Genomic DNA, 27,672 nt, shown 5'->3' on the forward strand with positions numbered 1-27,672 from the left:
ATAAAGAATTTATTTGTTTCTGTGATATGTTGTTCACGGAGATATTTTAAGTGCTTTTGTTGCATTTATATTCATCCAATGAAAATGTAACACCCATGCTTACATATTTTCTGAAAAGAAAAGAAAAAACAATTCTCATACTTTACATATGTATTTTTGAGAATATATAATTTGCAATTTATTCATAATACAATTGTCATTAAAAATATTCTCCTGGATCACAGTTTTGAGTTTGAATTATTATCGATATAAAAAAAAATATTGAGAGTCGTTTACAATATAATTTTGATTGTGCTATTACATTCATTCTTAAAAAAAAATTAGAATATAAATATTTAAAATAAGATAAGTTTAAGAATAAAAATTATATAAAAAATGTACAATTATATTTAACATTATTCATGGCATAGCAAGTGCAAAATACCGTTACGAAGAAGAAGGAAAATCAAAAGCAAAACTTGGACATTTTTTGCTTGTCGTGTGCACTGGTTATTTTTTGAATTTGTTCAAAACTATACATGAATGTTACCCGCACAAAAAATTTATGCTCACATTTCTTACAAAAACGATGGGAACCGTTGATTGGATGTGAAAAAAAAAGGAAGGAAGAAACAAAGATGTCTATACAAATAACATTACGGATTGATGTACGTGAGCGTCGAAGGTAGTTTTACTTTGGCTGAAGTCTACAAGATAAACTTAACCATGAAAAACTTTTAAAATTTTAAATATTAAATATATTAGCATTACTGCTTTAGAGCTGTCTTAGAAAAAATTCATTTGTTCAAACCATTATAATTTACATACTTCCCAATTTTAAGGTTTTATAATTTTTAATTAACACGTGGAATAAATAGAAAAAATAATTTTTCTCATTATATGATAAAAATATAATATAGATATTGATATTACCGCATAAATGTGGTTGGTTAATTGGTTAGTTGATGATTAATTTAGTTAGCTAGTGATTATTTACTTTCTATACTATATATCACACATTGCCTGTCATGTCTTTGATTGTTAATTATAAATGAAAGTACTTACAATATAATATAGACTTAATATAAAAAAAATTCAAAGAAATTTATTACAGAAATTAAGATCACTTCACTCAACTCTTATTCTGTGTTTTCATGTTGTTAAACTCTTTTATAATTAAATATGTGCTAAAATTTAAAATAATTTCTTTTTTAATGTATATAATCAAAGAATCATTAAGAAATTGGTCTTCCATATTATTTCAAAGCCTATTCTTGATTATCTTTATAGTTGAGAAAGTTCTTTCAGTAGTTACTATAGTAGGCAAACAATAGAAAACAAATCAAGAAGAGCAAAAATGACGTCGCTTCTTCTCTGGCCGAAAGAAAGGATCATTTTGATGTTTGCACTGAAACGGATCGAGTTTAAGATAAGCATGACGAATTTTATCTTGTTGATTTACAAGATATTTCCATATTGTAGGCCATAGTACAAGATCTCTTTTCAATAAAACAAGATCTACTTATTTAACTATCTCTTTATTTTTGAGTTTTCTCAATATATCTCAAGCCGATAATCGAAGACTAATCATTTCCAGCAATAGAGATCATCGAAATGAGTTTTGTCTCTATTAATAAAACTTTTTCCATATATACAAATATTCTTTCTCCTCTCTCCTATATAAAAGAATGTAAATAAATGAATTTATCTCATGTTAAATGAGATAAACAATTCTCATAATTATAACCATATAAAAACGATAACTTCGGTTTACGTATAAAGTGTGGACAAAAAGAGAAGAGAAGAAAAAATATGAATAAACATTTTTTTTGGTCCCTAATAAAAAATACGGTCCCCACTTTAGTCCCTTACAAAAATAAATTAGTCAGTTAGTCCCTAACAAATTTAAAGTGGACCCATTTTAATCCTTTTGAGAGACTAATATGGGTCTTTTTTAAATTTGTGAGGGACTACAATTTCAACTAAATGGATTCACTTTAAATTTGTTAGGAACTAACTGACTAATTTATTTTTATAAGAAACTAAAATGGAGACCGTATTTTTTGTTAGAGAAAAAAAAAAAAGTATTTACTCACAATTTTTTTTTGAAACAATGACTTGGTGGAGCATATATGGGATCCTGAAATCCATTTCAAGCGTGTTGGATATTATGGAATTGCATGCCTAACCCGTTTTGTTTTTTTTTAATAATTTAGTTATTGTTCCACGTCTGAAGCTGGACTTTACAGTTGGCGGGTCCCACAGACAGGATTTAATTCTGAAATCTGGAGTGGGGTGCAGTGCAGACCAGCGAAGCTTAATTATGCATATGCATTATGCATCCAAGAAGACTAAACGCCCTTCGCTTTTATCATCATTATAGCATCGTTTAAAATAAAAGGGGACTTGGCCTTTGCATTTTGCATATCATTAATTTCACATACCAAACTTTTATTATATACTTTCCGTATAAACTTTATAAATAACAAATATATATTTTAACACCCTTTTTTTATTTCTTAAAAAAAACAATAAAATTATAAGCATTATAACCCTCATATCACTTTACACAGAAAGGACAAAAAGTCTCATTTGCCTTTTTAAGTAAGAATTTTGTCTTTCATACGCTAACTCATATTTATAATTCTTTAATCTTTTTAGAAATAAACAATTCGTATCTACGATTCTTAAAATTGTTTTATACGAGCTCCGTTTGTTTTACAATTTTGCACTGGCAAACGTCCATTGGTCCTGATAATTTGGCTGATATATTATTTTAGGAAATTAGTTTCTAATATAAAACATTTTAAATAAAGAAAATAATTGTACATTATAATTCAAGTAAGTGCCTGTGTAAAGCCAAAAAAAACCAAACTGAAAATGAGCTTATCCATGAATAACTTTGCGAAATTGCATTTCCAAAAAAAAGAAAAAAAAAAACTTTCCGAAATTGATGTTGTCGTGTATATAATAACACCTTCAGGAAAAAAAATTTAATACATAGGATGTATCTATTTGGATATGTTTTTTTAAAATGGGGAATTTATTTTTTATTTATATTTTTTCCCCATTAAATTCCAAAAATATTTTCGATCAAAAAATTTGTAAATAAAAATTTGTAAATATAAATAAAATAATTGAAATAGGCAATTAAAGTACCGGTCAATTTTGGTCAAAAACCTTTGAAAAGTTACACAAAAAATTAAGCGTTGGAAATATAAGATACAAGCAGAGAAGCGAAATTTTGTAATAGATAAAATAAACAGTTACTTACTCCCCATAGGTTTTTTACTACACGACAAGCACCGCTCGATGAACTTGTTCCCGACAAAATATCCTCAATCTGGTCCTCGTAACACGTGGACGGTGGGATTCACACTATTTGCCACGGGAAATTTGACGCCCGACTCTAGTTAAAAAAAATACACTACAGTTCTTCACCTTCTCTCCCCTTCTTAACTTAACCATGGTTAACTGGCGCCGCTTTAGCCTAGTTGGTATTTTCTATTTACTCATTCGATATCATTACTCTCTTTCTGCCTTGTGTACACACACACAGACAGCGGCTCAGAATGTTGACCAGTGATCCTTGTGTTGTGTTTCATAGGAATATAGAATAGCCTTGTATTGAGAACTTGAGATGAGAGTGATCTTTCAGTTTCCAAGTAGAAGAGACTAAAACAGTTTATTATACTCATTTCATTGAATTGATTCAGCAGCTATGACGGAACCTCATAATAATCCTTCACCACCGCTACTTTCTACAGCTACCGGAGAAGCTACCGTCGCAATCCCACCGCCACCGCCCAAAAAGAAGCGAAGCCTACCTGGAATGCCAGGTATAACTAACTACTTTTAATTTATCAATAATTATAAAATATATGTATCTGTCTATCTATCTTAATTGGTTTTACTTTTCAAGTTTAGAGACTCAAATGTTATTTTGGATTTATTTTTATTTTTATTTTTACCGTTTTCAGATCCGGATGCTGAGGTGATTTCTTTGTCGCCGAAGACTCTGTTGACGACGAACCGTTTCGTGTGCGAGATCTGCAACAAGGGATTCCAACGCGACCAGAACTTGCAGCTTCACCGGCGAGGCCATAACCTGCCGTGGAAGCTCCGGCAGCGAGAGAGCAAAGAAATCCGAAAGAAAGTGTACGTGTGCCCCGAGGCTTCCTGCGTCCACCACAACCCGTCGAGGGCGCTGGGTGACCTCACCGGCATAAAGAAGCACTTTTGTAGAAAACACGGCGAGAAGAAGTGGAAATGCGAACGTTGCTCCAAGAAATACGCCGTACAGTCCGATTGGAAAGCCCATATGAAAACTTGCGGAACCAGAGAGTACAGATGTCACTGCGGCACCTTGTTCTCAAGGTTTTCCTCTCTCTCTCTCTCTCTCTCTCTCTCTCTCTGAAAATGCTTCTTTAATTACTTTTCCCTTTTAACGTCCCTAATAATATTTATAATCTTATTGGTGGATTGTGAAAAGGAGGGATAGCTTCATGACGCACAGAGCTTCTTGCAATGTCTTAGCGGAAGAGAGTGGCGGGCCCAAAACACTAGCTGCTTCCCCCCCTACGCCTCCACTTACTCCCTCTTCACATGTGGTGTCTCCATCTTTGTCCATTCACAGCTCAGGTAGTGTTAAAGCTATTTGCACTTGCATTTTCCTTGGTCAAACTTGTGTGAATTTCTTACCCATCGTTTTCGTCAACATTCAATTCACCAGATTTTTAAATAAATATAAATAATAGAGGTTTTAGACGCACGATGCAGACATGATTTTAACTCGAAGTATGTGTGTTGTTTGTCTTGTACCGATTTTGTTTATTTTTTCTTGTCATTTTAAATTTTTGTTTTCCTCTGGCTTTGGGAAACTGGGCAAGTTTAAGGAGAGTAGTAAGTAGTAACAAAATTAGCCCAGTAATAAATAGGTCAGTTTGATGGATAATGATGTGGCCTGCGGGGATGGAGAGATGAAAAAGACTAATTAAAAGCTGTATCTGTGCGTGTTTTATGTGGGGTTTAGCTTTTTTTAATAGGGTGGAGTTGTTATGGATGAGACACTGAGCGTCGACAGAGACTGAACAGAGTAAAGGGAGAGAATAACAGGAAAGGCCACTATAATTGCTTCCCTTTTTGCTCTACGCGCATTCAATTTCTAGCTTTGTTTACTCTCTGTTTCGGGTTATAATATAAAATAATGGGTTTCGATTTTGTCATGTAATAGAATAATTTATGAAAGAAAATAATGCATGAAATTCGAAGTTCACTGGTGGAAAAGAAAATGTTCTTCCTAAAATAATTTATAAAAAAAAAAGCCTCTTTTATTTTCTTTTATTATCTGTTTCAGCCTTTCAGGTTAATTTACCTAATTGCAACTTTTCTTAATTCTTTTTGCTCATTTTATGTCTTCTATTTCCCATCGGCATCAGACATTCCGGAAAATCCAACGAGGCTGTCGCCGACGTCAACGAGTTTGGTTAACCCTGTCCCAACCGGAACCCCTACAAGTTCTACTACTTGTAGCACTGTTTTTGCAAGTGTGTTGACATCCTCAACAGCACCATCAACTTCCTCATTCTCAAATCTCATGTCAAGCTTGGCTTGCTCAGATTGTCCCACTTCCATTTCTACCATAGAACCCACATCCCTCTCTCTCTCCACATCACTCTATCTCTCCAACAATGAACAATCCCTATTCCCGGATCAACATGATCTTCGCCACTACACTGCACCACAACCTGCGTTATCTGCTACAGCATTACTCCAAAAGGCAGCTCAAATGGGTGCATCCAATGCATCCTTGCTTCGGGGTTTAGGCTTAACAACAACATCTTTCTTCGGGAAAGATGACACCACAACAACACAATGGAATGGTTATGTTAAGCAAGAGGCAGATGATAACCTCGGGCTTGGACTTCCATGTGGAAATGAGGGTGTGATGATGGGCTCGTCTCCTCCATTTGTTGGCCAGCCCATGACTCGTGATCTTCTTGGTCTAAGCATCGGTGTGGGGGCAAGCAGGGGTGGTCTTTCTGCTTTACTTACCCCTTTTGAAGGGAACTTGGATTCATCTGGGGATAGAGGAGTTCAACCGTAGAAAACTGGCAATTGCCAAATTACATCAGCAACAAAGCTCCACGAGCCAGCTTTCCTTAATGGTTCATAGTCTCTTGGCCCCCCCCCCCCCCCCCCCCCCCCCCCCCCCGGAGTTTTTGTGACCGGTAAATCAGCCAATTCTCGTTTCATTTTCTTAGCATCACTTGAGTTTGCTAATTCAGAAACTGATAGGATTAAGTCACATGTTGTAGAAACCACTTCTTGGATATTTATTTACATGTACAGATGTTTTTTCACTTTGTCTTTTCTGTAATAAGTGTGCTGCCTGCAATTAAATTGTAGATATGGCCCCGTGGCTTTACTTTTAATACTTTATTGGATATGGGTTATGGTTATACCGTGAGTTAGTCCTTCTTTGCTGTGATATAAAATTATTTTCTGATATAAAAAGTAATAAGTAAATGCTTCAAATTGATCTACGAGTTTTTTATATTGTACAAAATCTGTTACTATAGAATGATAAAAGGTATTTTCTTAGAGATATATTCACTCAATTACCTCTAGCCTCTTTATATTTGGAGTACGGCCAACGTTTATAGGTTTTTCATAAAAATATATATTTCCTTATTAAGTTTTCACTCCCTTTTCAAGCCTTTTCTGAACTGATCTCTTGTAAAGTTCTATATAATTTATTGTCACTTTAGTGAATCCTTCGGTGAAATATTCATATATGAAATTTATGTAAAATTTCTAAAAAGTTCATTAATGACATTTATATTAAATTATATTAAAAATTAATCCCTTAATCTGCTAACTCGTAATGCCGAAATTCTACAAAGAAAACAAAATCCCAAGTTGATAAATATTGCAATGAATAATAAAAAGATAACATGTAAAAAAAAAAGTCTTAACAAAATGTAATTAAATATGAAAGATATAAAAAAAATGAATTTCCTTTTTTTTAATATTTCTAATACAAATATTGGTTTATAAAATAATTCCAATCTTATTATCAGCTGTGAATTTCAAATATAAAAATCGATGTTAATATCAATTCAATGGAAGATGTAAATTAGATATAGTTTTTAAGTGACTATAATATTATTCTCCAATAATTGCAATCATTGGACTAACTTCCACTGTCGAATTCTTAACTATATATATATATATATATATATATATATATATATATATATATATATATATATATATATATATATATAGGGGAGGGATCATTTGACTCCAGAGTAAGATTTAAAAGTCTTACTCTTCATCCCAGCCCTTGATTTCCGTTCATCCAACGGTTATCATTTAGTAATTTAATGCATTAATTAATTATTAATTTCAAATAAATGATAACCGTTGGATGAACGGAAATCAATGGCTGGGATGAGGAGTAAGACTTTTAAATCTTACTCTGGAGTCAAATGATCCCTCCCCATATATATATATATATATATTGACCATATATATATATATTGACCACTTAATCTTTTCTTATAGTTACAAATAAAATAAATAACTCATCATATTTCTATGGGATAAGATATTATAATTTATAATAATCAATTAGTGTTACTACCAATATTACTATCTATCAATTTTTCCGTTAAATCGATTATGTTAATCCAACAGTTATATTTATTTTCATCTTTGTATGATTATGATTTCTCATATTTAATGTGAAAGTATTGAATATGAAAAATTATAACCATACAAAAGTATAAATAAATATTAAATATTAAATATGAGAAATTATAACCATACAAAGATAGAAATAGATATAACCGTTGGATCAACATAATTGATCTAACGGTAAAATTAATTAGTAGTAACATCGGTAGTAACACTAATTGGTTGTTACAATATCCTATCCCAAATATGAAAGCATTGAATATGAGAAATCATAATCATACAAAGGTAAAAATAAATATAAAATATTAAATATAGAGAATCATAACCATACAAAGATGAAAATCAATATAACCGTTAGATCCACATAATTGATCCAACCGTTATTTCCATCTATTAAAAAAAATACTACCCGTGTCTATTAAAACATTAACTTTAAATGTTACCCTTCAACAAAATGTCAATTTCAATTGGAATGATTACAAACATCCGAACGATATATTTACCACTATAAAAGTTTATCATTTTTGTAATTAATCTATTCACCTTTGATTTTCATCAATTTAACGATTATAATTTATTAAAAATTATTGAGTCATATTTATTAATTAATTATTAATTTACAATAAATTTAATAAATTATAATTATTAAATTAATGAAAATTATTAATAATTAAAGAGAAAAAAGTATCTAATATTACTTTAGATAACTTTGTGTAATGTTCATCGAAACGATGTTGTTTTGGATTGAAAAATTAAAAAATTTGAATGATAAAGACTATTATAGCCTTGAAATAAATTAAAATTACAAAAACACCATAATTTTTGTCCCAAAACGACGTCGTTTCGATGAACATTAGATAAAATTATCTAAAGTAACTTTAAAAAAAATAAACCCATAATTAAATTAATTATAAAGATGATAAAAAATTTTGTGGGTAAATATATCCTGTACTTTACAAGTGACATATTCTTTTTCCTTGGTTACCTTATTGTTTTTCGTCTAATTTTTATTTTTTTTTTGGTAACAAAGAAGGTAACAGGTTATCGTCCCAAGCTTTTATGATAAGGGATTTATGTTGGCTACGCTTCCGTTCTGCTATAATTTTCCCGGAACCGTAAGATTCTTCCCTACTCCGTTATTATTTATCCCTCGATTCTTGGTACGATATTTTGAATGAATACTCTTCGTTACCTATTTGAGGTGAAGATATATACTGCGATTTAGGTACTCATGAATCGTGAGTTATGAGATTGTGTTTTGCATATATTCTGGTGGTGTTTCTCCTCCGTAAAAACCTTAACCTATGTAATAATTCTTCTGTTAGTAAAATGCCACCCACTTACTTTTCGAGACTTAGAGCTGCAATTCATAGTTCAATTGTCGAATTCCTCATAGGACGAGGGAAGTTGTGGTTTGGGACTTCAAATTTCTCTCATTCTTTCAACTTTTCATCTTGCATGGACCTTGTTCGCCAAACAAACAAGAACCTCATCAGTAGTTGGCACATTTTCCATTCCTTCTATAGTTCTATATCAGGGCCTTCATTTCAATGTTCTGGATATCACATTGATTTTGCATTGTTTGGATCTCATCAATTTTCAACTGCCAGCAAATTTCAGAGTAAAACAGTGGCTGCTCACTTATCCAGAATTGTAGTTAATGAATGCTCCTTACATAAGTTGGCTTTGAAGCATAGTCACCATTCACTGCCAAGAAAGAATACAAGTATTATCTGTTTAAACACAAGTTTGGAGAATGGCAGAAATGTGAGCTTGAGTTTGAAAAACCATCATCAACCCAATAATCGTTTAAATAATGACTATTGTATTTATAATGTTGCGAAGACTTTGCCCAGTTCCTACCTTTGCACAGAGTCAGGGTCTAAAGATTTGTATAGCTTATCATCGACATGTGAAACAATAGAATTTTCAACATTTAAATCAATGATTTAAATACTGTGCTGCTGATGGTTGTTCACCATGTATCAAATTGGCTGAAATGGTAGTTATGTCACTTTTAGGGAACTGTTTGTGGTTGCGTCTGTAACAAAAATCCATCTTTTGTCTAAGGACATTTTAAAGGGATTGAAGAATGAAGATATTTTAATCAAAGGGGCCTTGAATAGTAAAAAAATAGGCAAAAGTGGCTTGATATTTTAAAATTTATTGGTTGTTATATTTTATATAGGAGTACTTCTTCTACAATGATTTCCATGACGGTGACATGAAACTTGGGTGTTATTAATATTTAACTAAAAAAATTTCCCTCAGTTGTGTAATGTTGAATTTAGATCTACAAACAATGCGTACACGCTATATTACCAAGAACATGCATATGATAGTTAAAAATATCCTGAGATTATGCAATCTTATTTCTGATATGAAATGGTTGGATGATAACTGCAGGAAAACTCCATCAGGCAAACCCTTAATAAGTTAATATCAGGTCATGCTACTTGCCCCATCCTGATAGAAGAAACTGGTGGAGAAGATGCACATTTTATATGTTCTGAGGAACAAGCAATAGAGGTGGCAGATGGTGTTGGTGGCTGGACTGATCTTGGTGTTGTTGCTGGACAGTACTCACGTGAACTCATGTCCAATTCAGTAGATGCTATTCAGGAGGAGCCCAAAGGTTCAATTGACCCAGCTAGGGTGCTAGAAAAAGCACACTCGAGTACAAAAGCTAAGGGTTCCTCTACAGCATGCATCATAGCACTTACTGATCAGGTTGCCTTCACCTCTATGCTATAATCTTTGGAATATTGTTATTGCAATTATAGGGATTTGATGGTAAGTAGAAAAGAAGAGATAATATATTTAAGTAGTTAAATTAAATAATTTTGATGCTGTGAAATAAAAAACTGGCCTAATACTCCTATTCATACTAATAGTATAGAGTAATTACAAGTGGAGTGCAACTACAAGCTCAACCCAATAACACTCCTAATCCTAATGATAGAACTAGCACTGACATTACATCCTACTATTCTTGTATCTTTTATCTGAATATTTTTCGATATCAAAATTTTTGTAATGTGATGGTTTTCTGATGATTGCTTTAAGCCCTTGAGAAGTATTTCCCTGATTTTTCAGCTGTACTTGATATTATTTTTGCAATTTCTGAGCATAGAGTGACTTAACTAGGTTGCAAACAGTCAAACACTTTCTGTTTGTAAATAATCAGTTCTGGTTTGTTATTTCGTAATCCTGAAAGAGATCTCTATTTTATTGCATTCTTTTTGTCAATAGATAGTCATTGTTTGTGTTACTTTTTTGTAGGGTCTTCAAGCTATTAATTTGGGGGACAGTGGGTTTATGGTGGTCCTAGATGGGTGCTGATGTGCGTCTAGCATATGATGTTTTCTAACTTGAAAGAAGCAAGGAATTAATCATAAATGAGTGAAAATAGTCATTAAATGCAAGAAATATTGATTATTCCTTCTCAATCATGTTCTCACTCAAGTTATATGTTTAAATAGCAGGAAACACCGCAAAAAGGAGCAAAAACGGAGAAACCAAATTTCCCGCTGGCGCACGACGCGCGGAGGTTGGCGCACGGAGCGCCAAACTGGCGCACAGGGCGCGGTACTTGGCGCACGGGGCGCCAAATCGACGATTTGCTTCTGTTTCGGTCGCGCACGAAGCGCAGGATGTGGCGCACGACGCTCCAACCTGGCGCCCGGAGCGCGGGAGTTGGCGCACGGAGCGCGGGACTGGCGCACGGCACTCCAGAGTTGGCGCCCGGGGCGCCGTTTACAGATTCAGCTTCTGTTTCTCCCAAGTTTGGGGCGCCAGGCTTGGCGCCCCGTGCGCGGGCGATATATTTTTAAGTGCGAATCAGCTAAAATAAGGCCCAATTGGAGTGCAAAGGGAAATAGGTTTTCCCAAAACCTAATAAAAGGATCAAAAACATAAGAAAAAGGACTTTTGGGAGAATCAAGGAGAGAAAAACAACAAATAGAGCGGAGATTCCTTGGAGCTTCTCGGAGATTCAAGGGTTCGATCGATCAAGACGGAAGATCTTCATCTTCCCTTTCTCTTCTAGGTTTTAAATGCTACTCTCTTTTATTATTATTTTGTCAGACATGAACATGTCTGGCTAGTTTTATCATTGTGGTATGGGTCACAACCCTTGATGTGAACCCCTTGTACCTTGGTTGAAATTTACGTTTATCTATTTTAATTGAGTTTATCTTTTCTTGTTCTTCATTTATAATTCTATTGGAACTGATCAATCTAGTAGGATTGCGAGGGTTAGGGTTTTCGATAGGGATGTTGGAATTCTAATTCCTGACAAAGAATAAGATAACTGTTCATGTACGCACTAGGGATAGGCTACATGAACAGCGAACGTTAAAGGTTCATTGATTCTAAGGGTTAACTCGAAAAGGGATTTCTAAGGGATTAGGATTCTAATAGAGTTGACTAGGTTAAGATCACTAAGGGATTAGGGCTTAACTAATCATATAAAAGATGATGAATTGTTCGATCAATTGAATAGGTAAATGTAAACATAATCCAAGTTGCAAGGTGGGGATCGGAAAGGTGTTTGTTTCTCTTACCGCAATATTTTCTCAAATATTTTTCCAATCCTTAATCTTTTGTTCTTGCATTCTGAAAACACTTTTGGAATCATTTACATTTTTACTTTAATTATTTTTGTTTGTTTCATGAACTACAATCATTCTCAACCTATTTTGATTAATCCAACAAGAGAGGAATAGTTATAACAACTTAGGTGCCTCAATCCTCGTGGAGATGATACTCTACTCACTCTTTATTACTTGGTACGATCGGTGCACTTGCCGATTTTACGCATCAAGTTTTTGGCGCCGTTGCCGGGGATTGATTACGCCAAGTTATTTATAACTTTTGATTTTCTTGCTTGGATCTTTGTGTTACTAATCTGTTTGCTTGAGTTTATGCGTTGTACAGTTGATCCTGCAACTTTGATTTACGATCCAGAGATAGAAAGGACTGCAAAGAGGATAAGACAACATACCAAGCAGAAGAGGCAAGCAGAGGCTTCTACTTCACATTCTGAAGCAGAAAATTCTACTTCACACTTTGAAGTAGAAACAGAGATGGCAGAAGAAAATCCACCAGCAGCTGAGCTGATGGAATCAGTTTTGGCTCCTCAATTCACAAGGCCAAACTCGAGTATTGTCAAACCACCGATTGCTGCTAATAATTATGACATCCAGCCAGCACTCATCACCTTGGTTGAGAAAACTCAGTTTGGTGGAGAGGACTATGAAGATCCTCATGACTTCATAGACAGATTTTTAAGGATCTGTGATACAACTAAACACAACGGAGTGTCAGACGATGCGATCAGACTCCGATTGTTCCCGTTTGCATTGACCGGGAGAGCTCTCAAATGGTTGGATCGACAAGCTCCCAACAGCATCAGAACATGGGAGGATTTGGCGGCTAAATTTTTTGCTGAACACTTTTCCATGGAAAAGTACAATAAGTTGGTGAATGAAATCACCAATTTTACCCAACAACCAGGAGAGACTTTATGTGCAGCCTGGACTCGATACCAGGAGCTGATCAGAAAGTGTCCACAATATGACTTGCCAGATACAAAGAAGGTCAGAGTCTTCTATAATGGGATGACGCCAGAATGCAGAATGATTGTCAATGGTGCAGCTGGTGGCACCATAGGAAAGAAGACAGCAGATGAGACTTTAGAGCTGCTGGATTTAATGGCAAGGAATGAGAATGCGTCTATGGCAGCAGCATTCCCATCTATTCAGCCCAAGAAAGGAATTTTACAATTGGGGAATAATGATGCATCACTAGCTGAGCACAAAGTGATTTCCCAGCAATTGGCCAATTTGAATGCCAAGCTGGACAAGATGCAGCTCTCAACATCCAAGGTTGATATATTTAACTGTGAGTATTGCAAGGAGCCGCATGACACTAATGAGTGCCTTACACTCAATAAAGCTGAACCATTCCAGGTCAATGGAATTTGGTATGATCCACGGCCTCCACAGAATACTCAAGGTTACCAAAGGAATCAGAATGGCGGCCAAGGAAATAACTTTCAAAGGAGGAACCAAGGGAGTGGCTTGGATTATAAATCCAACAACTATCTACAACCTCCTCCTCTGCCACAAAAAGAGCCATCTGAGTTGGAGAAAGCAATGATACAACTGTCAAAGACCACTAATGATCACATTAATGAGACAAGAGCTTACCACAAGAACCAGGATGCTTCCATCCGGAACTTGGAGAGTCAGATAGGCCAGTTGTCTAGGCAGTTGGCTGAAAGAACTCAAGGGCAGTTTCCTGGAGATACTATTGTGAATCCTAAGGAAGACTGCAAATCTATTGTAACCAGGAGTGGAATTGTGATCACTCCTCAAGACAAGCAAAAAGGGGTTCAGAAAGTGAAGGTTGATGAACCAGTGATCGAGCCAGAGCAAGAAAAAGAGGTAGAAACGCCTGCAACTGAGAAAGAAGAACCTGCAAGGCAAGACAAAGGAGACGCAAAAGAGAAAGCTGTTGAAGCTCCAAAGAAACCGATGGATTTTTCTCGTTTTGAGAAACCTCCTTATCCTATGAAGTTCAAGCAGCAAGCACAGAAGCAACAGTATGCCAGGTTTTTAGATATGTTTAAAAAGTTGCATATTAATATTCCTTTTGCTGAAGCTTTAGCTAATATGCCTAACTATGCTAAATTTTTGAAAGATTTATTGTCTAGAAAGCATAAGTTGCAGGATTGTGAGACAGTAGCACTTACTGAGGAGTGCAGTGCCATTATTCAGAAGAAGTTCCCACCAAAGCTTCGAGATCCGGGAAGTTTCAACATCCCAATTGCGATAGGCAACACCAATGTTGGCCGGGCACTTTGTGATCTTGGAGCAAGCATCAACTTGATGCCATTGTCAATATGCAAGTCATTGGGAATTTCTGAGTTGAAGCCAACCATGGTATCTTTACAGCTTGCTGACCGTTCTTTGAGGAGACCTAGTGGAATCATAGAAGATGTTCTTGTTAAAGTTGACAAGTTCATCTTCCCTGCTGATTTCATCGTGTTAGACATGGAGGAGGAGAGTGAAATACCCCTTCTGTTGGGTAGACCGTTCTTGGCCACAGCTCGAGCTATGATTGATGTAGAACAAGGAAAGCTCGAGTTGAGGATGAATGATGAGAAAATCACTATCAATGTCTTCGATGCTATGAAGAATTCATCTGATCACAGTGATTGTTTCAGACTTGATGTGTCTGAAGAGGTGATTATGGAAGAGAAAAGTGATTATCAAGAGCTTGAAGAAGAGTTGAAGGCTCAAGATGAAGCTACTCCACAAGAAGAGCTAGAAGTTGTTTTTGAGGTGCTAGAAAAGAAAGAAAATGATCTAGTTACAGTAGCACCAAAAACAGAGTTGAAAGAGTTTTCTGAAACGCTGAAATATGCATTCTTGGGAGATAAAGAGCAATATCCCGTTATCATCAATAAAGAGTTGTCTATGGATGAAAAAGAGAAGTTGTTGAAAGTGCTCAAGGAGCACAAGACAGCTATTGGGTGGTCTATTTCTGATTTGAAGGGCATCAACCATTCTTTCTGTACTCACAAGATGCTAATGGAAGACAATGTTAAACATGTGAGACAATCTCAGAGAAGACTAAACCCCACAAAGAAGGAAATCCATCAGTGGTATGAAGGAAGCAAGCCAAAGGTTAAGATGGAAAAGCCCAAGGGTAAGGAAAAGCATGTGAGGACTAAGTTTAAAGTTTCTGAGAACCCTCATCCTTATCCACATGCATATGAGTATAACCATGGCGGGACACAAATTCTGAGTAAGGGTATAGTGTCATCACTGAGCCCGAGTTACCAGCCACCATGATCACAAGGGGTACGTCAGGCTCGTGACGTTAAACAAGCGCTACTTGGGAGGCAACCCAATGAGTTTTTATTATTTTTTTATTTTATTTTATTTCCTTTCTCTTATCTGTGTTTAATTTTTCTTGTGATGTTTTATTTTCATTGTCTTTGTTTGACCATCTAGGTTTATGTTAGGGTCATTTGAACCTCTTTGGTATTTTGGGTTGTAATTCTCCAGTACATTGGTCATGTTATTTTCTGTTTGACATTTCACATGTGTGTTGTTTATACTTGCGCAGCAGTATTTTCTCTGACTACTTTAGTTATTGCTGAGGACAGCAATGTTCTAAATCTGGGAATTGGGGCCGCATACACGGAAATCGAGGTATCACACACAGAAAAAGGTTCAGCAGATTCATAGCCACTTCAGGGGAGTTATTTTAACCTTTCTAGTTATTTTCATTTTTATTTTTTTTTCATTTTGGTAGAAATTTTGTGTTTTTAGTTTCATTTCCTGCTATGTGAAAGCACAGTCCTGATTTAGATGTGCTACTCAGTCAATTCCTTGGTTGAATATGAGGAAGCATTGCATGATATGCAAGATTGTCATGACATTGCGTAGAGCATGAATAGAGATTATGATTGCTCGTTTGTTTGATTTCTATGATAATGATGCTTGAAATGAAATCAAGAAGAGTCTAGTTTGATACCACAGCTTGTGAGGTTTGTGCCTATACAGTTAATTTTTTTTTGAGAGTCCTCACTGCAGTGGTACTCTAGAACTTGATCTAATTCTCTCCAATGCATGTGTTGATTGAAGTGATAGAGGCATTTTGTTCTATTAAGCTTATGGCCAAATAGCTACCTGAGAAATCATCCATTGTTAGCCATGTTGAGCCTGAGACCAATTTTTTTAATTACCTTATTAAACTGTTTAGACCACTTCCATCAGAACTTACCTTGTTTGAGATTGAAATGTCAATAATCAAAAAGTTAGAAGTAATTGAGGTAAGCTCCACTAGAAGTTAAGCAGTTGAAAAGGAAAAGAAAAGAATAGTTCTCACATGAATATAAAGAGAAAGAAAAATAAATTGCAAAAATTGACAAGCAATGATGAAGGAAAAAGTGAGAAAAAGGAAGGAATCATGAATTCGAATAAAGAGTGGTACTGAAACTTGAATTGAGAGATGATTGAGTATTAATGAAAATGGTGTTTCAATCTCAATAATTATTCAGCTACTCTCCAAAAGATTCTAACCTTAAGCCAAGCCAAGTTATAACCTTAAGAAGCCCTTTTGATCAATCAGGCATGTGTTGATGTTCCTCATCTTTAGGAACTTGAGAAAAAGATCAAGCTTATGGTAGTACAACAACTGTGATGATGAAATGAGTGATGATGAATGACCCCAAACACTGAGTGATGAGTGAATATCATGTCTTGTGAGGGGTAATCAAGTTAGACTCTGATGTTTGAATGTAGTTGATGAGCATCATCTTAAGTTTGACGTGGAAATCATTCATGCTTAGTATAGTGATCTTTATGATTGTCTGTGCAATGTTGTGCTTGATTGATTGAACCTTTCTTCCCATGCTTAAATTCTGTTTATTGCTGAGGACAGCAACATCTAAATCTGGGAATTGTTTGATGTGCGTCTAGCATATGATGTTTTCTAACTTGAAAGAAGCAAGGAATTAATCATAAATGAGTGAAAATAGTCATTAAATGCAAGAAATATTGATTATTCCTTCTCAATCATGTTCTCACTCAAGTTATATGTTTAAATAGCAGGAAACACCGCAAAAAGGAGCAAAAACGGAGAAACCAAATTTCCCGCTGGCGCACGACGCGCGGAGGTTGGCGCACGGAGCGCCAAACTGGCGCACAGGGCGCGGTACTTGGCGCACGGGGCGCCAAATCGACGATTTGCTTCTGTTTCGGTCGCGCACGAAGCGCGGGATGTGGCGCACGACGCTCCAACCTGGCGCCCGGAGCGCGGGAGTTGGCGCACGGAGCGCGGGACTGGCGCACGGCACTCCAGAGTTGGCGCCCGGGGCGCCGTTTACAGATTCAGCTTCTGTTTCTCCCAAGTTTGGGGCGCCAGGCTTGGCGCCCCGTGCGCGGGCGATATATTTTTAAGTGCGAATCAGCTAAAATAAGGCCCAATTGGAGTGCAAAGGGAAATAGGTTTTCCCAAAACCTAATAAAAGGATCAAAAACATAAGAAAAAGGACTTTTGGGAGAATCAAGGAGAGAAAAACAACAAATAGAGCGGAGATTCCTTGGAGCTTCTCGGAGATTCAAGGGTTCGATCGATCAAGACGGAAGATCTTCATCTTCCCTTTCTCTTCTAGGTTTTAAATGCTACTCTCTTTTATTGTTATTTTGTCAGACATGAACATGTCTGGCTAGTTTTATCATTGTGGTAAGGGTCACAACCCTTGATGTGAACCCCTTGTACCTTGGTTGAAATTTACGTTTATCTATTTTAATTGAGTTTATCTTTTCTTGTTCTTCATTTATAATTCTATTGGAACTGATCAATCTAGTAGGATTGCGAGGGTTAGGGTTTTCGATAGGGATGTTGGAATTCTAATTCCTGACAAAGAATAAGATAACTGTTCATGTACGCACTAGGGATAGGCTACATGAACAGCGAACGTTAAAGGTTCATTGATTCTAAGGGTTAACTCGAAAAGGGATTTCTAAGGGATTAGGATTCTAATAGAGTTGACTAGGTTAAGATCACTAAGGGATTAGGGCTTAACTAATCATATAAAAGATGATGAATTGTTCGATCAATTGAATAGGTAAATGTAAACGTAATCCAAGTTGCAAGGTGGGGATCGGAAAGGTGTTTGTTTCTCTTACCGCAATATTTTCTCAAATATTTTTCCAATCCTTAATCTTTTGTTCTTGCATTCTGAAAACACTTTTGGAATCATTTACATTTTTACTTTAATTATTTTAGTTTGTTTCATGAACTACAATCATTCTCAACCTATTTTGATTAATCCAACAAGAGAGGAATAATTATAACAACTTAGGTGCCTCAATCCTCGTGGAGACGATACTCTACTCACTCTTTATTACTTGGTACGATCGGTGCACTTGCCGATTTTACGCATCAGGTGCACCATATTCCGGTCCCCAGTGCAGCAACATTATTTCAATTTCACCTATCAACTGGAAAGTGGAAGTAATGGTGATTCACCTCGTTTTGGTCAGATAAGATTTTTCTATTCTGGACTTTATGCATGGGAGAATGTTACTACATTGGTTATTAATACAGCATCATTTCATTGTCTCTTGATTATAAATATCATGTGGTTTGGCGGTGACACTGTTCATGACTTCTAATATTGTTATTTGTATATTTCCCTACCCTTAATACATTAAATGCATATGACTGTAGCTTTCCTTTGATTGTTTTTGTGGAGAGAAGAAGAGATCGGTAGAGGCCCGGGGCATCGCATGGTAGTTTTTATTTACGTTTTCCCAACCCATAAGAAGTTAAAAGCTTACCCACTTCCTTGTGTGTGTGTCTTGAGATTTGAACCAAATCTAAGAAGATTTCTTGACAATTTGGGTTGTGCATTGTTGTCAAAGATATATATTTGTTTTGTATTTGACCAATTAGGCTTAATCCCTGCATTTTCAGGAAGTATTCATTATAGTCCTTAGTTCTAAAGTGTTTGCAATTTAGTCAGTTTATTTGTTATTTGTGTTCAATGTATTCCCTACATACAGTCAAGTATCATCTAAATTGGACAGTTATGTCCTCTTCTGTTAGCACAAATCAGCTACAAGTGACATGTGTATTTGCCAAGTCAGACCCAACATAAAACGTTAGCAATGCTAGCACTTAATATTCTCATTTAGGTGGAAGTTGACTGTAGGGAGCACTGAACTCAAATGGTAAATCCAGGGACTCAAAAAATTAAAGAAGTAGGGATTAAAATGAACAGAGCCTGAAAATGCAGGACGAACAACTTATTCGGGCATTTAATTGATTCTAATTAACTCTAGCATATTACTTGCATTACCTAATATGAACCATTAATTTTTTGGTGGCGTAATATTTGTCAGCACATATAGGTTTGAAATTCATATCTCGAGTCTTCAATGTTCTGAGTAGGTTGCTTGTTTGGTATAAAATATATATTTGTGATTACTACTAGATTCTACGTATTATGCATCTTGTTTTATTCCCATGGGATCATTTTTTGCTATTGGTCTATGGTGGCAAGCTTGATAATACTACGGTTCTAGTTTATTTATTACCACCTCTGAAGATGCGTGACATGTAATCCCTGTATCTTGTATATATATCTCTTTTTGTCCCCCCTGTGACATATAGTGATTATAAATATATATTTTGATATTTTTACAAAACAAAAAAAATTGAAGAATTTGGTTTTAGTCACTTTCTGTTCAGATAGCTCCTCTGAATTTAAAATTTTTCACTCGTGACATTTGTAACCTATTCCCCCTGTTAAATTTGGATGTTTTGTTGGTTGCTTGTTTGGTTTCTGGCTTTCTGCGTTGAGTAGGAAAATGTAAGAAGCAGTCGAAAAAGGAAATGACATAATTAATTGCTGCAGTGCTTTGGCGCTTGTTGCGATTTTGTCATCAATTTTTTTCTGGTACGATTTGGCTCTTTCCTGAAATCACATGTACTCGTACTGCCTGGAAAATTTTGTATTTTTTTTTTTTATAAATATTTACAAATTTTAGTAAGATTTATTTTAACACGGATGTATCTACTAGGGCCTTCTTTTTCTTTTTCTTTTTCTTTTATTTTGTATAAATCTGAAGGCTTTAATTAAAGTTTGGCTTGGTTCATTCAGTCATTTGCTTATCTTAAAAATAAAAAAATAGATTATTCTATTTATCTCTTTTATTTATCTACCATTTTCTAATATCATTAGATCAAAATTTTAACTATTTTTTTATTTCTCACTTCTATTTAGATTTTGATATAATGATGTTGAATAATGGTAAGTAAAGGTAGATAGAGAAAAAAGTAAGTAAAATAATCTATTCCCTTAAAAAATCAAAACCTTATATATATATATATGAGAAATTTATCCTACGCATATCATCAAAAAAAGTGACAACTAAATTAATATGACCCAAAAAAATATTTTTCATCATAAGATAATGTAAAATTTTCATGATAAATACAAAAACGCTATTCTCGAAGAAGAAGACGAAACTGGGGAGCAACGAGAGGCTGTGGTGTGTTCTGACTAGTCATCATATAGTTATAGACAGGGGATTCAATTAGTATCACAAAAATAGTGCCAAAACCAAAACATGGAGCAGAGTGCGTCAGTTATCTGCATCACTACTTTTGATTTATCCTTTGAAAAATCTTGGCAATTATCAACATTCACTCATATTTTTGTGGTTTCGCAATCACAAAATCGATTTAATTCTCCCCCTTCTCAAAAACTCACCTCTGTATTGTATTGCCTCAACAATATCTCCCGCCAGTTTTGAACAGTGAATAATAATAATAATAATAAAAATGGAGAGATTTTATTATTCTCCACCACAGAGGAATTCGGACGTTGATTTTCACGACGTGTTTGGGGGCCCACCACGGCGGTCTTCGGTTAACGAAACGCGGAGCGTGAGTGATGATGAAAGTGAAGGTGGTTGGTGTACGTGGCCTCGTGAACGTGAGAAACCAGTGTTTGGGGAGGATAGTGGAAACAGGAGGCGTTACCATCCAAACAAGAACAATATTGACTTCTTCGATGACATTTTTGGAGGAGAGGAGTCTCCATCTCCATCTCCGAGCGTGAGTTCAACGCCAAAGAAGCGTGATGGGATTGGGAACCCTTTCTCTAACACAGTGTTGAGTCCTGCCATTCCTCTGCCTTCCCCAGCTGAACCTTCATGTCTCCCTGCACCCTTCAGGTTTCTTTCTTTTTTATGCACACAGCACACTGAATGTAGAGTTTACTATTCAAATTAACTACATGCTGGTATATGCATGTTTACAAAATTGTTAACGATTTGTAGTCCAAGTTAAATTATTTAAATTACTTAACTTACTGAATTTTTATAAAAAATAATATATTTCCCAATAGAATTCAAGGCAATTATAGATACATGTTTATCAAAATACGATATTAGATCCTGATTTTTTTTATTTGTTTTAAAATAAAAACCAATGAGTTCCCCGCTGCCGAAAAAGCGAACCCTAGAATTTAAAATCAAATAAGAGCAGTTCTTGCAAAAATTTGTTTTTGTCAAACTGAAAATTATGCGCTTAAACTTTGTATTTTTGGCAAAAAAACAAATTTTGAAGTTCTAATTTTGGCAACTTTTTAATTTAAACTTTAAGCGTTTAGCAATCATTGTTTTTATCAATCTGCCTTTACATTGTGCATATCTAACATGTTATTATGCATTTTTTATTTTTTATTTTAAAAAGCGAAATATTTACTGTTACTGAGAAGTAAACATATTATTTTACTTTGGTGAGAATTCTCTATTGAGACACAGAAAAATTTACTAACTATATGCAGAGAAGGAAATAGTCTTACATTTTTCTAAAATAATATAATTTTCAATTAATATCTCTGGTGCTATCCTCCGTCTCTATACATATTGTTTCCATCTTTTTGTTATCCAAATTCATTTTACCAAATAGTAATAGTTCAGTTGGTATCAGAAAATTGAGCAGGTAGAGATAAGAATATATATTCGATCCTCTCCAGTACAGTTTTTGGGAGGAATTTAAAACCTTATTCTCGGAATTCACCCCAAATCAAACTAGTTGCAAAACAATAAACTGATTGAAATATCTTCGGGAAAAAAAAATGACTTTGCTTCTTCTTGCCGAAGCACAAATGGGGTTCATCAATATAGTATATATTAGCTTTCATTTTCTCCCCTTCTTAGTTGGGTGGCTAAGTATAAATATTTCCGTGATAGTAGAATTACACAACATATAGATGAGTAGGATTAGAATGGTGGAATTATTTTTTTAAGTTGGATGATTGGGAGTATGTTTCTAAACTTCATTCAGAAGTACGTCCTAAAAAATTAAAATTTTAATTTATACTCATTTATTTTTTCTGTAACGAGATGTTAATCAAGTATTCATCTTTAATGATAACGATTTTAACATTTTTGTTTTGAAATTTTAATTGATTTCTTTTGAATTTTTAGGTTTTATTTTTGTGGGTGAATTCAACTAGCTTTATTTTTTAATTTTGGAAAATGGTTATAATATGATCATCAAAACTTAAAAAAAATTGTCAAATATTTAAAATTAATTGAGTAAATTGCTAAAAATAAAGTTGTGTCGTGTAATTTGTGTTTTGAAGTGTTTAAAGACAAAAATGAACTGCATTAAATAACAAAATAGAAATGTAGTTCATCCTTCACGTGCGCATTGATAGAAGGACAATTTCATCAATTGAGTAAAATATATAAACACCATTGATAACTAAGAACCTAAATCGGAAACAAAATGCTTGCAATTGAAATGTTTAAATATAAACATTAACATAAAGGGAAAAGTTGATAAATGTATTAGTTATTTGATGAACTATCAAATTATTACTACATGATTGGCTCTTTATCAATAAATAACATATTAAGCTGTCTCTTGCCTTAACTTCTTTTCTACTGTTCAGTAAAATGAGAAATTCTTGTTTTAGTTGCTTTGAATTTCAAAGCAATGAATGCATTAATGACTTGTTCATCTTCAAATGACCAGCCTTCCTGCCAAATTGACAAATGGGGCGGAACTTCCAACATTTGGCTCCCCTACTAGGAGGAGGAACCCATTCAACAACAGCAACGATGGAATTGCTACTTCAAATGGATTAGGCTCTTCAGATTCTCATCTATCTCAACGAAAGGAGTTGAAAAATGATTTAAAACCATCTCACAGGCAAAGTCTTCTATCAAAGGAGTTTTCAGACTTGAGCATATCTGATAAAGCAGACAAAGGAAGCAATATGAAACAAGACATATCTATTGGTGAAGTTTCGCCTAGTACCACCAACGATCACTTTCATTTCTCAATATACAAATGGGCCAGTAAAGGGGTGCCATTGGTGATGTCTCTTAGGACAGAGAGAACCTCAAGGACAAAAGATAAGGTTAAACTTGAGAGATGCTCAAGCGCTACTGAATGGATTGTCAGTGAAATTACCACACAAAATGATAGTCCTGCAGCATACAATGCTTCCTCTTTGACAAAAAACAGAAAACAAGATGTGTCAACTACTTCCGCAACCACTCGAAATGGGGCAGATTCGCAACATATTGTAGAACAAATAGCTTCTGCCAAAGCTCAATCAGATACATTGAGCAGCCTTCAAACTGTTATTAAAGATGATCCTGGTTGTTCTATCTCAGAATCAAGTACTCATTCTATAAGTGGCACAGGCTTCTCTGGAAAAACTGAAGCAGCAAGCGAAAGTCAGAAGCTTGCGTCCAAACCATTACATTCTCTGTTCACTGAAAGTGATGAGAAACAAGGTAAAGCCATCTTCAGCATTTTGTTCTCTCTCTATCTCTCTATGTGTGTGTGAATGTGTACACACACTCAAACACACATATATATTACTACTTTACCACCCTTTGATACTTTCCTTAATTTCATACGTCAGATTATGATGAGAACAGTAGAAGGGAGGGACAAAAAATCATGACGAAAAGCACAAAAAAGTCGTCTGCTATTTTTGATGGTGCCGTGAATCCAAAGAAACAAAAAGAAAAGACAATTTCCTTGAGAGATGTAGAACATAGCAAAGCTGCATCCGGTTCATCAAGCTTAGGCGAGAATGTGGGGAAAGGCCGAGTTAAAGGAAAGGTCAAAGAGTTTGTTCGAATATTCAACCAAGAAGCTGTAACAAAACCCATATCTGACTCCAAATCTCGACTTCAGGGTTCTTCATACAAGCAGAGAGGTGCTTTAAGGACAAAGAATGAAGTAAGTGCTTCACAGTTGAAGAAGATGACTAGAAGAGAAAACTCACATTATGAAAAGGAGTTCGATAGTTTGAGTATCTTTAGTGAGAAATCTCATGTTATTCTAGTTTCACAACAATTTAGTTAAGGTGTTTAAGATTTCTTTCAATTATGCCAGGTGGAAGGTTATACTGAACAGTCCAAGAAGGAGAACTCCGCCGAAGAGACCACCAACATGTCTGCTAATAATTTGTCTCAGCGGGATGATATATCAGCATCAGGTACTACTTAGTTATCCAAAGCCCAATATTCCATCAGTTAAGAATTGACTTACTTGGACATTCGTGAAATTATGAATATGTTCTTCTTTATATGTAGCACGGTGACAAGAACATGACAAACTTACAAAGATTATTATGTATGTGGCCAGCATCTAACAATAAGAAAATATAATTACAGGGCACATATTATGAGGCAGATTTTATTTAAAATTCTTCTGTGGTCATCCTTTATTTCCATGTTGTGTTTCTCTTAATTACCTGTTAAATCATTCCCAAAAAAAAATGCTCTTTTCAGTATGGTCTATATTCGAGATGTAGATGGGTTTAATTTTTATACACAATCAATGAATAATATGGTGCTACCTATTCAAAAATCTAGTAGAATTTAGAAGCTATTCATGGAAAGTAAAAAACCTTAGTTACTATATAAATGTGGCATGCACTTATTTATTGACAGTGGAAAAAGTTTTACACTGACACTGATTATTGATCAACTTTAAACTCATGTATATATGATTTGATTTTGGCTGAATACTTGATGATAAAATTATGTGATGGAACAACTTGATTTTGTTAGCAGCGATTCCTGATATCTCATTTGCTGTTATTGGAGATAAAGACGAATCCTTCCATGGGAATTTCATGGTATTCCATCATTAAGTTAAAAAGGTTTCAGTAGAAAGTGTTAAATTCTTGCCTTTTATGTGCCTTATGTTTTTAAGCTCCCGAATTGGATTTTGCAGATACAAGTATTAGCCCAAGATGAGGGCGAGGTCTTAGAAAACCAAGAAAATCGAGAAATCCAAGTAACTTACCTACACATGCTTTCTTTGTTTCGAGGTTGTAGAAGAACAACGATATTAAGTATATATTTCTGTATATTGTGTAGGTCATTGACGACAAGATACAAAAATGGTCTAAAGGGAAGGAAGGAAACATACGCTCGCTGCTATCAACATTACAATACGTAAGAAAAAACAATAGTGTTATTTACTCCTTGCTATTCTTATCCCAATGGATTGAAAATTCCATTTCTTCTTCTTGCTTGTCAAAAAAGACAGCATTTTGATATGCCTTAAAAATCATATTAAGAGGTTAATGCTTTTGAGGTCCATGCTAATTATTAAAATGACGTTCATCATGATGCATAAAGGTGCTTTGGCCGGAGAGTGGCTGGAAGCCTGTGCCTCTAGTTGATATAATTGAAGGGAATGCGGTGAAAAGATCCTATCAGAGAGCTTTACTCTGTCTCCATCCAGACAAGTTGCAGCAAAAGGGTGCTGCTTCAAATCAAAAATACACCGCCGAAAAAGTTTTTGATATTTTACAGGTAACATGTTTGTGGCAACTTATTAGCATTACAATTATTCTACAATCTTGCTTAAAATTGGTCATACCCATTCCATGTCATGACATTTTCTATCTTGCTTAAATTATGAATATGTTCTTCTTAAGAAATTTCGCCGAAGTACTTTTTTCGGTAAGTCTAGTTGCAGTTGGGGAGGGAATAGCACAAAGCTTTTTATCCTATGAGGAATGGAAAGCTTAATAGTGTGACATCTTTATAAGTTCCCAAGCAACAAACATAATCCTGAACTTGAATTGTAAAAACCATTTTTCTATCATAAAATAATCAGTAAACAATGCTTATGTACTTGCAGTCTGACTGATTTGGTATTAGACCAAATTTAGGATGCAATTGATTTGGACCATTCAAGTTACTTTCTTTCAAATGGTTAATACATTCAATTCTTGAGACGTGTTGATAGAACCAGTGTAGTTGCTGACAATCTAGATTAATGCTTCTATATTCGGCATTCTTCTTCCTTAGCCTGTGACTGATTTATAGAGTTTAAGAGTTTGCAGTGCAAATATAAAAGCGACTCATGATATGTTTCACCTACTTACTAATATGCTTGTTATTCCATTGTTAAAATCAAATGGTATATGTCCTCAAAATGAGGCGCACAAATATAGTTATACCTTCGCTGTTAACCAGCAACTTGGTAGGACCAACAAACCTCATGAGTTAATTACGTTCGTAGTGTCCTCACCCAGTACGATTTTATTTCTTATCTTTTTGTGTGCTCGAAACTAGCGGAAACAGCTTACGAAGCTTAATATGCTGCTGTATGATTCAAGAGGTAACCACACATGTAAAAAGGACAAAAATATACTTATTTTTTAATGATGGTGGTGCTGAAGCCATGCTCATGCTAATGAATATTTAATTGATCACGTGCTCTCCGGAATATAATTGTGGACGGGTAACAATAGTCAATAGGTATGGTATCAATACTTGTGTCATGACTATGGTTTGGTCAATTCTTAGGAAGTTATTGCAATGTAGAAAATGATTAAAATGCCTTATCATTGTTGGCAGATATGTATTTCATTCATCATGATTTTACAAAAATCGAATTACTAAGTGTATATTTTACAATGCAGGAGGCATGGACTCAATTCAGTATGCTCTCTGCCCTCTAATTTCTGTCAATACCAATATTGAGGAAAAGCTCTGTTCATGCCTAATGGGAAGCTTCCCTCCGCAGTCTGTCAACAAGGGGATAGATCTTTTTCATATAGAAGTGCAAGTGACACTTCCTTCATATAGTAGCTAATGTCATTGTGACAGAATATAAATGACTGACTCCACAAATATGCAATCTTCTTTTCTGGCATGCATACACAAGTATTTTTTTATTTTTTATTTTTTTCAGAACAGATTAGTCAACTTTTTTCTTACTTTTATATATCTACAGCACAGTAAATATATCTGCAGGCAATGCAAGGAAACTGACTTCAAGCTATAGTCTTTATGTATCAGCACTCTCTCTGTCTCTTAATTTTCTTTATATTTGTAACTTCTATATACTGTTCATTCTTGATACATATTGTTAAATACTGGTGTTAAATATGCATTATTAGAC

General features: G+C 34.9%; 3 protein-coding genes across 5 annotated transcripts; all 3 read left to right on the plus strand.

The window, feature by feature from the left end:
• The first annotated feature begins 3,260 nt into the window (after positions 1-3,260).
• On the plus strand, positions 3,261-6,116 carry LOC133313330 (zinc finger protein GAI-ASSOCIATED FACTOR 1-like). The gene is made up of 4 exons (XM_061514697.1): positions 3,261-3,818; positions 3,960-4,356; positions 4,472-4,620; positions 5,418-6,116. Exons 1-4 carry the CDS (start codon positions 3,701-3,703, stop codon positions 6,083-6,085), a joined length of 1,332 nt encoding a protein of 443 aa, XP_061370681.1. The 5' UTR covers positions 3,261-3,700; the 3' UTR covers positions 6,086-6,116.
• Positions 6,117-8,684: 2,568 nt separating this feature from the next.
• Positions 8,685-11,836, plus strand: LOC133313351 (probable protein phosphatase 2C 55). Of its 2 annotated transcripts, none has more exons than XM_061514715.1 (3): positions 8,685-8,795; positions 10,087-10,410; positions 11,166-11,836. In XM_061514715.1, exons 1-3 carry the CDS (start codon positions 8,754-8,756, stop codon positions 11,511-11,513), a joined length of 714 nt encoding a protein of 237 aa, XP_061370699.1. In that variant the 5' UTR covers positions 8,685-8,753; the 3' UTR covers positions 11,514-11,836. The 2 variants fall into 2 exon arrangements, with proteins under 2 accessions (XP_061370699.1, XP_061370700.1); XM_061514716.1 differs by having other exon boundaries at positions 10,963-11,250.
• A 9,105-nt stretch (positions 11,837-20,941) lies between these two features.
• On the plus strand, positions 20,942-27,612 carry LOC133313313 (J domain-containing protein required for chloroplast accumulation response 1). Of its 2 annotated transcripts, none has more exons than XM_061514664.1 (9): positions 20,942-21,446; positions 23,260-24,029; positions 24,161-24,483; positions 24,640-24,742; positions 25,320-25,387; positions 25,486-25,548; positions 25,632-25,709; positions 25,896-26,072; positions 27,191-27,612. In XM_061514664.1, exons 1-9 carry the CDS (start codon positions 21,052-21,054, stop codon positions 27,227-27,229), a joined length of 2,016 nt encoding a protein of 671 aa, XP_061370648.1. In that variant the 5' UTR covers positions 20,942-21,051; the 3' UTR covers positions 27,230-27,612. The 2 variants fall into 2 exon arrangements, with proteins under 2 accessions (XP_061370648.1, XP_061370649.1); XM_061514665.1 differs by having other exon boundaries at positions 25,323-25,387.
• The last annotated feature ends 60 nt before the right edge of the window (positions 27,613-27,672 follow it).

This window comes from Gastrolobium bilobum, unplaced genomic scaffold, assembly GCF_033153095.1.
Source record: "Gastrolobium bilobum isolate Gb01-03AN ecotype WA unplaced genomic scaffold, APGP_CSIRO_Gbil_v1 utg14062, whole genome shotgun sequence".
NCBI lineage: Eukaryota > Viridiplantae > Streptophyta > Magnoliopsida > Fabales > Fabaceae > Gastrolobium > Gastrolobium bilobum.